Source organism: Mastigoproctus giganteus, chromosome 9 (assembly GCF_048544385.1).
Source record: "Mastigoproctus giganteus isolate SK-2022 chromosome 9, ASM4854438v1, whole genome shotgun sequence".
NCBI lineage: Eukaryota > Metazoa > Arthropoda > Arachnida > Uropygi > Thelyphonidae > Mastigoproctus > Mastigoproctus giganteus.
This window is the reverse complement of record NC_143583.1, coordinates 73,751,482-73,766,652: the sequence shown is the minus strand read 5'-3', so window position 1 is coordinate 73,766,652 and position 15,171 is coordinate 73,751,482. Positions and strand designations below refer to the sequence as shown.

Sequence of the window (15,171 nt, the reverse complement as noted above, 5' to 3'; positions counted from 1 at the left end):
ACAATACAATATGCTACTAAACGAATGCACTGTCTTATTTGGCTGCAAATTAGATATAAATTTTTTACCTTATCTCTGTGTAATACTTTAGTGAGTTTTCCTAATCTAAACTTAACTATATATAATGTAGCAGTTCACTTAAGATAAGTAATTAAACTGTTATGCTATACACTAATCAGTAGTGAATTTATTTAAGCTATCAACTTCCACAACAACAACTGGAAGTTTGTTCCAGTGATCAACTACCCACTGACTAAAGGAAAATTTCCACACATCTTTTCAACAACTGTCTTTTTTCATTTTCAGTTTATGCCCCCTCAGGTTGGTAATCTGAGCAAGACGAAGAATCCCATCAGCATTGAGCCTGCTCAATCCATTCAAGGCCTAATACACCTCAATCAAATTGCCTCGCAGGTGCCTAGTCTCTAGACACTGCAATTTGCAGAACTTAAGCCTTTCTTCCCCTCACCAGTCTTGTTGCCATTCTCGATACTCATTCTAGCAACTCTACATCCTTCCTAAAATGAGGCTTCCAGACCTGTATGCAGTACTCAAGGTATGGCTTGACCATTGTCTTATACAAGGGGATAATCACCTCCTTATCACTGCTCACAAAATTCCTGTATATCATTGACAAGACCCCATGACCTACTCTGGCAGCCTGTCTGCACTATTCAGAAAACTTCACATCTGACTACACAATTACCCTAGGTCTCTTTCATTCTCCACTACCCTGAGTGTAACAATGCCCAGTTGGTACATATCTTTAGGTTTACTGCTACCCATATGCAGTATTTTGCATTTGTCAATGTTAAACTTCAATTGCCACTTTCCAGCCCATCTGCCCAACTTTTCCAGATCCTGTTGCAGCAACATTCTATCATTATTGTCATTAAGAACCCTCCCAACCTTTTTATCATCTGAAAACTTTGACATTAAGCTTGATATACCTTCATCAATATCACTGATAAACATACAAACCAACAATGGGCCCAACAACAAACCATGGGGAACATCACTAATAACATTAGTCCATGAAGAGCAGTGTCCATTGATAACCACTCTCTGTCTTCTCCCGTCTAGCCATCCTTTTATCCATTGTAGCAACTTGCCCTTAATGCTGTTAAAATTTGTACAGTAGTTTTCCATGTGCAACAGTATCAAAAGCTTTCCTGAAATCCAAGTATATGATATCAAAATCTTTTTTTTGCATCCAGTTCCTTTTTGACCACGTCATAGAATTCAATCAAATCGGTCAGACTTCCCTTTAACAAACCCATGCTGTCTGAATTATTACTGCTGTCTTGTCTAGATGATCTTGCAATGCTTCTTTAACCAGCGACTCCATTATTTTCCCTGGAACAGGTCTGTAATTACTCATATCACCCTTTATGAATTGGAGATACATTTGCACTTCTCCAGTCCATGGGGACCTCCCCTAAGTCCAAGTGCTCTCATAATTATGGCTAAGGGTTTGCTTTCTTTCTTTGCCACCTCCTTTAATATAAGTGGATTGATTCCACCTACCCCAGGTGATTTCTTATGTTTAACTTCAGAAATCTCTCCTCCACTTTGCTCTCATTTTATTACAGAATCATCTAGCTCACTGCCAGAGTTTAATTCACCTCTGGCATTCCCCTCCCTGAATAACTCCTCATGTGTGAATGTAGATGCAAAATACTCATTCAGTTTTTTGCTATCTGAGCAGGATCATCAACAGTTGAACCATCAATATCAAGTGGACCAATCTGATTCATCCCCTTCCTTTTAGAGTTTATATTAAGTACAGAAGTCTTTTCTGTTTTTATTTACATCCATTCCTAAAGATTTCTCATAATCTGCTTTCACTTGCCTAAACTCCTTTGTAACTTGATTATAGACTAGCTTATATATACCACAGGCTTCTGTGTCACCTGATAATTTATATGCATTCCATGCATTTTTATTCTCTGCTATGAATCTCATTAGTTCATCTGACATCCATCTAGAAGTTTCTTAGTTGGAACAAAAAATCTAGTAGCTTCCAAAATTACTTCCTTGAATGATTCCCATTTAGAATTTGCTGTTGGTAATATCATCAGTTGGTCCCGCTGTATAGAACTTAAAAAATCTCTGAGACAACTGTAGTCACCGTTACAAAAACAAAAACCCTTCCATTTACCCCTGATGGTAGTTACCTTTTTACCACCTAGTGGTTCCTTTATCTGGAAATTCTTAATGCACAAATAATCACTGCTAATAATCAGATCAAGAGTGTTACTCCTTCTGGTTGCCTCCCTTACATACTGCTGTAGAAAACAATCATCCAATAAATCCACAAAAGCCTTGCTAGTGTGCAAGGAACCAACCCACAAGTTGCAGTCAATATCTGGAAAGTAAAAATCCCCCATTTAAAAACACTGATTTACTGGTCCACTCTATTTCTCTGTATAACTGTTCATGGTACTCAGAGTCATTAGGCCTATTACAAACTCCTACCCTCATTTTCACTTTCCCAGTGCTTATGTCACACCAAACCGACTAAACATTGCACTGTCCATCTATGTCAACTGGATGCACTTCCTTAGATTTTGTGTGTTTCTTAACTAACAGCATAACCCGTCCTCCTTCCTATCCTGTCTATCCTCTCTGTACATATTGTACTCCCCAAATTCCAATTCTACATTCCTTATATCTGTGAGACCCCATGTCTCTGATATCCCAAAAATATCCACCTTTGATGTCTTGACCAGCACTTCAAATTCATCAAATTTATTTATTTACTTGTAGGATAACACACGCAGGTGAACTGAGGTTTGTGTGTGCACATTTTATGTATTGCAGCGCAGGTTGCTACGTTTAGCTTGGTGCCAGGTTTTGTGTTTACCTGGTATTACTTGCAGATGAAATTGCTCACGAGCCAATGCAAAACTCATGTTATACTGGCATTGTTCCCGAACATATCAGTCACATTGGAGCAAATTCGCATTTCTAAAATGAGTGTTATAGCAGAACTGACTGTACTTGGACCTATCATTTCTTATCTTCCTAAATGATACTGAAGCTGCCAAAAGCTTGCTAATGTCATAAAGGTTGGTTTTATATCAGAATCAAGTTATGCTGTTACAAAAGGATTAAGATCAACTCGATAGTTTAGTATCAAACAATGTTAATTACAAAATCATTTTGTAGTCAACATTTTTTAAATTAACCAAGAAAAAGTAATTTGTTTACTGGAAATGTACTTACAGCCCAAGCTAACTTGTAAAGTACCAGAGAGATACAGTTCTATGATATGATATGGACTTTTATTTGTATAAAGTAAAACTAAAGTTATCTCAAAAAAAAAAAAAAAAAAAATGCAATTTTTTAATTAAACGTTTGACACAAAACTTTCTAACTACAGGTGTGGTTAGAAAAAATGGCAGATAAAATTTAATGCCACCAAATACAATGTTACCTTCGGAAACAGAAACCCAGGTGAGTAATTTACACTAGGCAGAGAGGAATTAAAGAATGTCCAAGATGGCAAGGGGTTGGGAATTATGATAAATACATCAAGATCAACATGCAACAGAGCAGTTCATCTATGCTTTATCAAAATATTGCAAGTAGAGAAAAAGAGGACATCAGCCCTTCTTATAAGACAACAGTGAGACCATCCCTGAATATTGTATCCAGGTACAGAGACAGATCTAAAGAAAGATATAGCATTTTTACCACGTGGAAGGGCTTAAGACAATGTGGTCTACAGTAGCGATTCTCAACCAGTGCTCCGTGATTACTCATCAATTGGGATTTGCATAATGGGGAATAAATTTCTACATAATTTATTTACAATTATTTTCCATGTACATACGAGTGAGATTGTATTCAGTTCATTTTCTAGATTTTCTTAAGCTAATATAATGTTTATATATAATAAAATGTAAAACAAAAATATATACATACACTGAGTAATCACTGAATTATGACCACCCCTATGAAAACTGAATGCAACCCGTCGACCACGTGAGGTAGGAGAGTGTGCAGTTAGTCGACCTACGTAGCATATATAAGGTGTCAGTGGTTCGGTAGAATTCCAAACGTGATGAGTTAAAGAAAGGATTTATTGGACTTTTATTATTATTATTATTAGCCATGTGGTGCAAGGAAGCCTGAGGCTTATGCTGCACCAGCCAAAAAAAATTTCTGAGTTACCCTGTGTGTGTGTGTGTGTGTGTGTGTGTGTGTGTGTGTGTGTGAGAGAGAGAGAGAGAGAGAGAGAGAGAGAGAGAGAAGTAGAAGGAAATCACCAAGAAAGAGAAGAATGATGATATCCAGCTGAGGACCCTGGGTGGGCCAAGCCCATACTCACCAGATGTGAGCCCCTGGGGTTATTTGATAAAGGACAGATTGTGGGAGCTCGAAGAGCTGGTGCCTCAATTTCCCAAATGGCTGAACTGGTGGGGTGTTCAAGAGCCACTGTTGTTTAAGTGTACCAGGACAGGCGTCAAAATGGTCAAACAATAACCGGAAGGCAAAACTGCAAAAGTCAGCGAACAGTTGATGTCAGAGGTGAGTGCCGGGTCTGACTATTCATACAGGCGAACAGGCGCAGCATTGTTGAAGAGTTGACTACCCAATACAACATGGGCCAACCCAGAACAATATCTGGCATGACCATGCATCACATGCTTGCACGTATGAGCTATACCAGCAGACAACCCCTACAGCATCCTCTCCTAACCAAGGTTCATAGGAATAAAAGACTTACCTGGTGCAAAGAGCATGCAAGTTGGATGTTAGAAGACTGGAAGAAGGTGTGCTGGTCGGATGAGTCAAGTTATTTACTCCACACCGTGGATGGTCATGTACAGATTTGGCATCAACAACATAAGGCTCTTCATCCATCATGCATGGTATTAAAAGTGCAGGCTGGTGGAGGCGGTTGTATGGTGTGGCAGGAACTTGGACCCCTGGTGCATGTGGAACAACATATTACTGGTCTCTGCTATCGTCAACTGCTTGATGACCCCACTATGTAACACTTTTTTCCTGAATGGCGATGGTGTCTTCCAAGATGACAATGCGCCGAACCATCGGGCATTGATGTGCAGGAATGGTTTGAGGAACACAGTTCTGACTTCCAGCATATCGATTGGCCTCTGAACTCCCCTGATATCAATCCCATAGAGCACTTGTGGAACACTACGGAAAGGTATATCAGACATCTGGATACACCAATCACCTCCATACCTGCATTGCTAGCCGCATTTCACACAGCTTGGTTGGCCATACCTCCCGAACACTTCTGACATCTTGTTGAATCAATGCCACGTCGGATAGCTGCTGTATGTACGGAGGGCAAAAGGAGGACCTACAAAGTATTACGTAGGTGGTCATAATTCAGTGATCACTCAGTGTACATTTTGATGTTCCACCTAAATTAGGGAATGCTCAGTAATGATCTGCAATCTACTAAAGGTTGAGACACACTGCTCTACAGAGCACAGACACCTTGGGGGAGGGGAGATGTATAAAGATGTATAAAGCTATCATCACATGCATTCTCTCGGTATGCCAAGCTGGGCTTGCTACCTGAGAGTATAAAATGCTGATGAAACTGATATTCAGGTAACACTCAAGTCAAATGGACCTAATTTTATCAAAGTCTGATTGGTATATGAGAGCTAAATCTCTGTTTTCACTTTGACGATGGTGAGACTGTTAGTAACCCAGGAGGGTATAACAGTATTTGCATATGGGGGTAACCCCCATGTGCAAATACTGAAATACGGCATCTAGCATACTGGAAATGACCAATACGAAATGACCAATTAGATATAAAATTTTTATATCTAATTCTCCAGAACTACTACAGAGAACCGATGTAAAGCAGGGGTCGAGGTGTGTCGGACACATCACATAGAGGAATGCTGCTCTCTGTGTTACCAGGCAACACTAGGGTGGAAGAAGACTCTCATCAACCGGTGCAATACATAACACCACTATGCTTATTGGAGGCTTGAAGTGGTGGAACACATGTTTAGTCTCCAGAGCAAAGCTCAGCAACCTCATCTCTTCCATCATGCAGTATGATTGATGTCTTTTGAGGTTATGATGGACATCATAGTGAGATCCAATCTTCCTTATATTTTGAGGGTACAGCTCTGAAATGGTGTTTGCAGGCCAGCACATTTTGTCCACTGGGCCAAGCCTATTGGTAACTCTCTAGGAGCCTTCCAGATCAACTAGTGTATAAAATATCACTGCCTCTACATTGCCAGATAGTGATTGGAGGTCGCCCGAGTAGTGTATATGTGGGTAGCATTGTCAAGGCCACATTATTCAAGGAGCCAAGGAGCCGAGTATATTCTTGCCATATCCAAAAATATTTCATTACTTCATACAGTATGTCCTCCCCACCTTTTCTTACTACTAAATACAGTCCATTCCGGTTATTTGGGACACATCGGGACTAATGCATTTTGGCCCAATTAAGCGGCTGCCCCAATTATCTGAAGTTTCACGTAAATAGTTAAAAATACAATGTACCCCCTCCCCCTTTTTACAATTGGTTCACTGTACAACGAACTCAACATAGAAAAGTACCGTTCACTATACGATGTGCAATAAGCGCCGGTCATTGTGATCACGTTTGTGAATTGAATTTTAATTCTATTAAACGGCAATTCTAATTAGCGAAAATATGAGGAATATTATCCACAGGCTATAAAAGCAAAGATATATTAAGCACAAATTTACCCTTTATTACCTTACCAATTAAAAAATATGTGAAAATCGGAAGAATATATGTGATAATCGGAATAATTAATACATACTGTAATATGTACATACGAACTAGTTGACATTTCTGTTCACTGACATTTGTGGGTGGGGGTTAAAGTTTAAAACAGTAAAAAGATAAGCAATCAATAACAAAGCACACACAAATTGCAAGTAACACAATATGCGAAGTGAGAACGAAGTAACGAGTTACAAAGCTTTAAAAATAGGAATGAAGACAAGATCTGAAAATTAATTTTTTTATATGATTGAAGATTTCATGGAAGTGTAAACACATTTCACCATAATAACCCACAGAATTCCAGCTGTCGGTATTATCGCAAATTCAATAAGATTGAGTTTACTGTCCGTTTATGATAGATTTCACTAACAGAAAAGCCCAATAAACAGGTGACTGCTAATTGTTTTTATTGTTTTATGGTTGTGACCTCCAGAATTTCGACCGAACCACGTGGTACCGTCGGAGACAATTGTAGGGTAATCTCCAGTGCTGCGATCTCCTGCCCCGATTAAATGGCATGCTGTCCCAATTAAGCGAAGTAAATTGCCCTGGCTATTTTCTCGACTGGTTTCTGTTTTTTTAAGATTTGCCCCAAATAAGCGGCTGCCCCGATTAACTGGTGGCCCAAATAACCGGAATCCACTGTACATTTGAATTATCAAACTAACAGAACAAACTTACCTGTGAAAAACATCTAAACCTCCCAAACACTTCCTCGTTCATTTCAAAAAGATCGGTGGTCTCAGTTCCCATCACAATAATGTCCATTTATACTTACAGTCTACCAAATTCCATGTACTTTTTCTGGCAGAATCCCAGTTATTGATTGATTAAACCACTGCTCATCTCAGCTATCTGAATAAATTTGCTGTATGATTCCTTCTGCTTCAAAAGTGGTACGTGGTGTGCATATGTCCATTCTGATAATCCCTGTCAGAGATATAGTAATTTTAAATCTCCTCTTTTCGATCTTCTCTGGCTTAAAATCTCTTTACTACATTCTGTCAAATTCATCAGTTACCTCTATCATTCTCTCCCAACTCTACTAATTACTTGGTACTCTTTGACTTCCTCTCTTTGAAACTTGACTTTCTCCAGTCCAAATTTGCTAACAGTGAGGTCATTCTTTTGGTGATTTTAATGTTCACAACTCCAGCTGGCTTCCATTTTCTAGTCACACAGACCCAGCTGGTCAAGATGTTGAAGCTTTTGCAATTACTAATGACCTCGCACAGAATGTTCATTTACCTATCTGAATACCTGATAATCCCAACCACACAGCCAATACACTTGTTTTTTCACAAACAGCCCTTCTAAGTAAAAGGTTGAGGTGAGAGGTCCTATAGGCATCAAAGATCACAACTTGGTGATGGTCCCTTCTAAAATGTAGTCTTCCTCCAGTGGCCACTTTCAACTTTGTGATGTTTGGCATTACAAGAATGCAAAATGATATGATCTGCGAAATGAGCTGGTATATGTGGACAGGTATATGGAAGAGAGTAAACAGATATAAGCAACAATTGTAAAGCAGTAATTAATCATCTCAAACTAGGTTTCAAACAGGCTAAGAGTAGAAAACTTCCTTCTTGTTCAAATGGTAGTCGAGCATTCTGGTCTCTTGCCAAAACTATTGACTGCACCTTTTGCCCATCTCTATTCCCACCTCTGTTAAAAACAGATGGTTCTATTGCCATTTCAGCCAAAGATAAAGCTGAGCTGCTAGCATTCTACATTTCTCCCATTTCATGTATAAATGATCATGGTAAACCATCTACCATTGCCAGTACACCTCATTCAATGCCTCCTGTGGTCATCCGTCAAAATAATGACAGAATGATTTTGAACAAACTCGATGCTAAGAAAGGTCCAGATCTCAATGGCATTTCTCGACTTGTTCTCAAAACCCGTGTTCCTGAACTTACTCCTGTTCTCTGTCATTTTTTTTTTTTTCATTTTCTTATTTGAAAACTTGATTTCACTTCTGCTTGGAAATTTGCCCATATCCAGACAGTTCCTAAAATGGACGACAAATCCCACCTATCCAATTATCATCCCAATACACTTACTTTTATTCTTTCTAAAGTAACGTAATGGAGAAATCTAGTAATCGCTAACTCTAACTATCTAGAAATCTTCCATCTCGTTAACAATCATCAGTATGGACTCCAGTGTCAATCCACTCTTGAAATTTCAAAGGCTTTTGACTGTGTTTGGTATAAATAAATATTTTCCATATAAGATTCCATCTTATGGTTTGCTAATTGTTTTTGTAATTGGGTACCCAGTTTTCTCTCTGACCGCTCACTGCAGGTGATGGTAGATAGCTCTCGGTCTTCTAACTTCTCCACTAATGATGACATTCCCCAAGGTTCAGTTCTTTCTCCCACACTTTTCTTCCACTGACCAGAAATCCTATCCATAGTTTTGCTGATGATAGCATATTGCATTCCACCTTCCAGTCTGAGAAACCTTGTCCTGCACAAACCATCAACTTCTCGAATATCCACTAACAATTCCTTAAATGCTGATCTCCAGATAATTCTCTAGTTGGGGAAAGATAACTTAGTTGATTTCAATCCATCTAAAACTCAGTCCTGTCTTATATCTCACAAAAAGGATTCTTCTGCTGCTATGCTTATCTTTGATGACACTCAAATTTCTAGGCAAGGATATATATCTCTATTGGGGATTACCCTGATGTCTAATCTCTCTTGGCATAAGCACTTTACAAATATTGCTTCCACTGCATCTAAAAAACTGGGTTTTCACTTTCACGCTCAGTATTTCTTTTCTTCCAAACAGCTGTTCATTCTGTATGAATCACAAATCCAACCTACCATGGAATATTGTTTCCACATCTATGGTGGTGACTCCAAAAGCTCTCTCAGGCTTCTAGATTCCATTCAAAAGAGGGCAGTTAAGTAAATTAATGACTCGTCTCTAACAGAGTCGAGTCATTAATCTGAATTGGCTTCTATAATTCCCCCCTCTCTTCCAAACCAGTCTGAACATGTGCTGCATCCAGTCAGCATCCATTTACTGTCCAACTTCAAACTCACAGAGCCAACTTTTCTTCTTCCTCATTGATTCATTCAACTTCCGTATTCTGGAAAAACCTTCCTTAATATGTATATCCCAAAATTTACAATCTACAGAAGTTCAAGTCTAATGTCAGCAAGTATCTCGTGTTTGGGGTTTTCAAATGAGAAAAAAAAAAAATGCCCCGAAAAGGGGGGGGGGGGGGAATGAATGAGGAAAATTATTCTCACTGATGAGTGAGGCAAGAACCAGAGGCCAATACAGTAAAAATATTAGGGAGTAACAGTAGGCTAGATAGATCCTATGGAATTTGCTCTTTGGCAGCACATTGTGAAGTTGGAAAAGTTGACTGCAAGGATGGCAGCCAAACCAAGGCAAAAGTTTGGCAAAAATTCAAGGATGAACTGGATGGCACTTTTTAACAATGGCAATAATACAAGGGAGGGTTTTTTTTTTGGCATATTCAGAATAAGTTTACTTCCATATATTATTATGCCATTTTAATACTAATACCAGTTCATCCCGGGGGGTTGCTACAATTTCAATTTCAAAACTGCAGATACCCAACAGACTCTAAAACACTCTCATTTTAGGCACATAAGTCAAAAGATTATAAAATAATAATTCCCTATCAGAATAGATGAATTTCACAAAAATGCACTCACCTGTATGGATAAAATATGATTTGCCTAGTATGATGCATTAAGTGAAATTTTTGATATTCTGTTCAAACTATATTTGATGACAAAAAATGGAATTTTTTTTTTTGTATTATTCAAAATTGTTGCTCCTAATTAATATCCATATTTGAATGCAAGCTATTTTACATAAGCATGCAAACTGTATAATTAAAAAAATATCAAATAAATTTCAAAATTAAACCAACATAATTAATATAATTTTCAAATATTCTCACAGAAACACTTCAAAGACAATCAAAAGACGTTTAAAATTTACCTGAAGTATCCTAATCGGGACCAGAAAATGGTGTTAGCTAAAAAAAGAGAAGCAAAAAAAAAAAAAAAAAAAGTTAATAAAACTATACAATTACAAAATAATACAAAAGTCATAAAAAAAAGCAAGATCTGAATTTTCTTTTTACCGAGAATTTTTTTTTTAATTGAAAGCAAAACACAATAATAGTCAGTTAAAACTTGATATCATAATTATTTCAGTCACAGTAAAAAATTTGATTATGTCTAATTATATCACCAGAATGACTGATTCAGTTATGAAAATCATTCAATTATATCATTCACTTATATCACTCAAAGGATAAAATCTGATTATACCATTACAATTATTTCATTCAGTTATATCATTTAGTAGCTAGGTGATTAGTACTTATTCACCTAGTACTAACTCGATATTAATCATTTGATTATTGAAAAGCTCACAATTACTAATTATTTGGTTATGCCCATTCACTATCTAAAATGTACATGTTCATAGTCGCTTACTTATTCTTTTCCACTTTTCTCTTAAATTTTTATTTTATTTATTTCACTTTGTACCATACATGAGCTGAAGGTTCAGAAGATGAAAGATACTTTTTGACACGAGACTTGAATTTCTGCAGACTATAATTTTCAAGAAATATGTATGAAGGAATGTTGCTCCAGAAAACAGAAGTTGAATGAATAAATGAAGAAGAAAAGTTGGTCCTGTGAGTTTGAAGTTGGACAGTAAATGGGTGCTGACTGATTGTGGCACGTGTTCGAACTACTTTGGAACAGACAGCGGGAATTATAGAAGCCAATTCAGAAGAACAGTGCCCGTGGAAGTGTCTATAGAAAAGGCAGGTAGCAGAAACAGAACATCCATGAGACTGAGAGTGGAGAGACACTGCTACAGATTAGTCATTAATTAGCCTAACTGCACTCTTTTGGATGGAATCTAGAAGCCTGAGAGAGCTTTTTGGGGGGGAGGCACCGCCATAGATGTGGGAATAATATTCCATGGTAGGTTGGATTTGTGATTCATACAGAATGAACAGCTGTTTGGAAGAAAAAAAATATTGAGAGTGAAAGAGAAAATCCAGTTTTTTAGATGCAGAGGAAGCAATATTTGTAAAGTGCTTATGCCAAGAGAGATTAGGAGTCAGGGTAATCCCCAATAGAGATATAAGATCTTGCATGGAAATCAGAATATCATTGAAGATAGGCATAGAAGAAGAAAAATCCTTTTTGCAAGGTATAAGACAGGACTGAGTTTTAGACAGATTGAAATTAATTAAGCTATCTTTCCCCAACTAGAGAATTACCTGAAGATCAGCATTTCAGGAATTGTTAGTGGATATTCGAGAAGTTGAAGATGTGTGTGTGTGCAGTACAAGGTTTCTCAGACTGCAAGGTGGAATGCAATGTGCTATCATCAACAAAACTATGGATAAGATTTCTGGTCAGTGGAAGAAGGTCATTAATATACAAGAGGAAAAATGTGAAAGAAAGAACTAAACTCGGGGAATGCCAGCATTAATGGAGAAGTCAGAAGACCAAGAGCTATCTACCATCACCTGCAGTAAGCAGTTAGAGAAAAAACTGGATACCCAATTATAAAAGAGTTGGCAAACCATAAGATGGAAGCCTTATAGAAAATCTTTATGCCAAACACAATCAAAAGCAACTGCTTCAGTTTCACCAAACTTTTCCATTGAATTTTTCCATTGGTGGGTAACATAAGCAAGGATATCACCAGTGGATCGACACTGATGGAGTCCATACTGACGATCATTGATCAGATGGAAGTTTTCTAGATAGTTAAAGAATTGGCAATTACTAGATTTCTCCATTACTTTAGAAAGAATAGAAGTAATGCATTGGGATTTGTGGGATTTGTCATCCTTTTTAGGAACTAGTTAGATGAGCAAATTTCCAAGCAGAAGGGAAAACAAGTTTTCAAATAAGAAAGTTAAAAAAAAAAAAAAAAAAACGACAAAGAACAGGAGTAAGTTCAGGAACACAGGTTTTGAGAACAAGTGGAGAAATACCATCGAGACCTGGACCTTTCTTAGCATCGAGATTGTTCAAAATCCTTCTGACATCCTTTTGACGGAAGACCACAGGAGGCACTGAATGGAGTACTGACAATGGTAGAGGGTTTACCAAGATCATTAATACATGAGATGGAAGAAATATAGAATGCTAGCAGGTCAGCTTTATCTTTGGCTGAAATGGCAATAGAACCATCTGTTTTTGACAGAGGTGGGAACTAGGGCTTGCATAAAACCGAGAAATTTCAAAACCGAGTTTAACCGAAGTTTATTCTTAAAACCGGTTTTAAAACCGATTTTCTCAGACTTAGGGAAAATAATTAAAAACTTATAACACAAGTATTTATTTTATCTTGGGTAGATTGTACAAATCATAATCAAATCTTTTAAACAAAATCTATCACCTCTTATAGTAAAAAAAATAATAAAAAAATTAAAATGCTCCAAAAAGGTAACCAGCTTAAGATTATACAAAAAAATAATAAGCCCTATAATAATAATAATAAATAAATAAAAATAAACAGCTTGGGGAAATTACTTGACTATTTATTGCTCAGATTTTTTCTGAAAATGGTCCTTTAAAAAACGCAGTATATTAAGCATTTTTCCTGATAGACTTGACCTTATTTTTGTGTTAGACCAGTGATCGAAAACTGTCTCAGATTGGACACTTGTTGGTTTAATGGTCAGCAGTGCTCTATAAACTTTCTCTAGCTTTTCACTTCTACTGCTAGTCGCCTCCAAAATTTTAAATTCTTTGCTGATTTCCAATTCACTCGGATATTTTGAAGGCTCTTCAGTTAATCTCTTTATTACACTATCATACTCTCGCATGAGTGTATCTCCGACATTGGAACTAGATGAGTCTTTGTTTTCTTCTAAAAGAACAGTTCGTTTATTTTCAGTTTCTTCATGCAACGCTAAGACTCCTTCGGAATGTTTTGCAAATAATCTCTGATAAATCTCTTCAGCATGCTTTTTCAAAACTTGCTTACTTGGAAAATCAAAAGTTCTTGAACCTGATCTTCTTTCCTAAACTTTTTGGGGTTGTGTAGATAACTCAGCAAAGCCACAGTTTGGCAATTTCGTCTTGCATTGTAACGCTGCAAAAGGCTTTGGTGAAACTTTAAAGCAAATGGGGTTTCTGCTGTATAAAGCTTAGCAAGCAGAAATTCTATTGAAGACTCTGCTTTAAGTAAGTCTGTATCTTCTGAGGTTATAGCCTTCAGAATCATTTCAACTGGTCGCAGAGTTTCACATAGCAATTCAAGTGTTTTCCAGTCATCGTCAGACACAGCTTCAGTTGACAGTACTGCACATAGAGCATTTGGAATGCAATTTTTCAATTTCAAAAATCTCTCAATCATATAGAATGTGCTATCCCATCTAGTCTTGCAATCTAATATAAGTTTATATTCTTTCCCATTAAATTTTGCTTTAACAAAATTTTGTAATATGTCATTTTTGGTAGGCGATTTTCGAAAAAGCTTGCAAAAACTATTAACACAAACTATTAACAATATGTTAATAGTTTGTGCAATATTGGCCATTGGATTGAAGAAATAAATGAGCTCATCGGTAAAGTCGGTTTGATAAAGCATGCCTTGCTGTTTCTTCAACTTCTTCATCATCACTACTTTCTTCATTATTTTCATTTTCTTCATTGTCTTTGGGAGACTCAGAGACTGTCGCACCATAACTGATTGCTTTTTCATAAAGTACATCTATAACTGACAGATGTATACAATGGGCTATACATTGTTGATGATTAGGCGTAATTTTCTTGCCAAACTTAATCATCATTGCTGCTCCATCGGTGATGCAGGCAACAATATCGTCATCCAAGTTTTAACCAAATTCCTTCAAGTGTCCATTCACAATTTGCTCAGTTCTTCTGCTATCAAGTGAACCATTAATCTCAATAAGACCTAACGACCAATGATTGTCTTTTGAATGCACATTTATATTCATATACCTTTTATTTTGAATAGACGTATATTCGTCTAGAGTCGATGAATACCGTGCACCCGAAACCAATGAATTTTGAAATGTTGAATGAGTTCTTCTTTCTTAGTTTTATGATAATTCCATTCACTGAGGCTGGTGGTAATTTATTGTATTTATTTCTCTGAAGGTAAAGGCTTGATTGTATAAACTCACTCTTGGCAATTGAATTAAAAGAAAATCCATCTAAAGCAGCTAATTTTGAAATCTCTTCTTCCATAGATTTTTTAACGATAAAGTTTTCTAATGTTCTTACGATTTTTACGGAAGGTTCACTGTTATCTTGTTTAATGTCAATCTGATGCATTTTCTTTAAATGCAACATCAAAGATGATGTAGATCCTCCAGACGACTTCATTATCTTCTG

General features: G+C 37.1%; 1 protein-coding gene across 1 annotated transcript in view; it reads right to left on the bottom strand.

Annotated features, from left to right (window-relative positions):
• ATPsynB (ATP synthase subunit b, mitochondrial) overlaps positions 1-15,171 on the bottom strand; it is an 85,391-nt gene that overhangs the window by 56,014 nt on the left and 14,206 nt on the right. Inside the window, exon 2 of the mRNA XM_090382174.1 lies at positions 10,766-10,802. Coding sequence (XP_090238300.1) covers positions 10,766-10,802 — 37 coding nt within the window. The remainder of the gene's footprint in view (positions 1-10,765; positions 10,803-15,171) is intronic.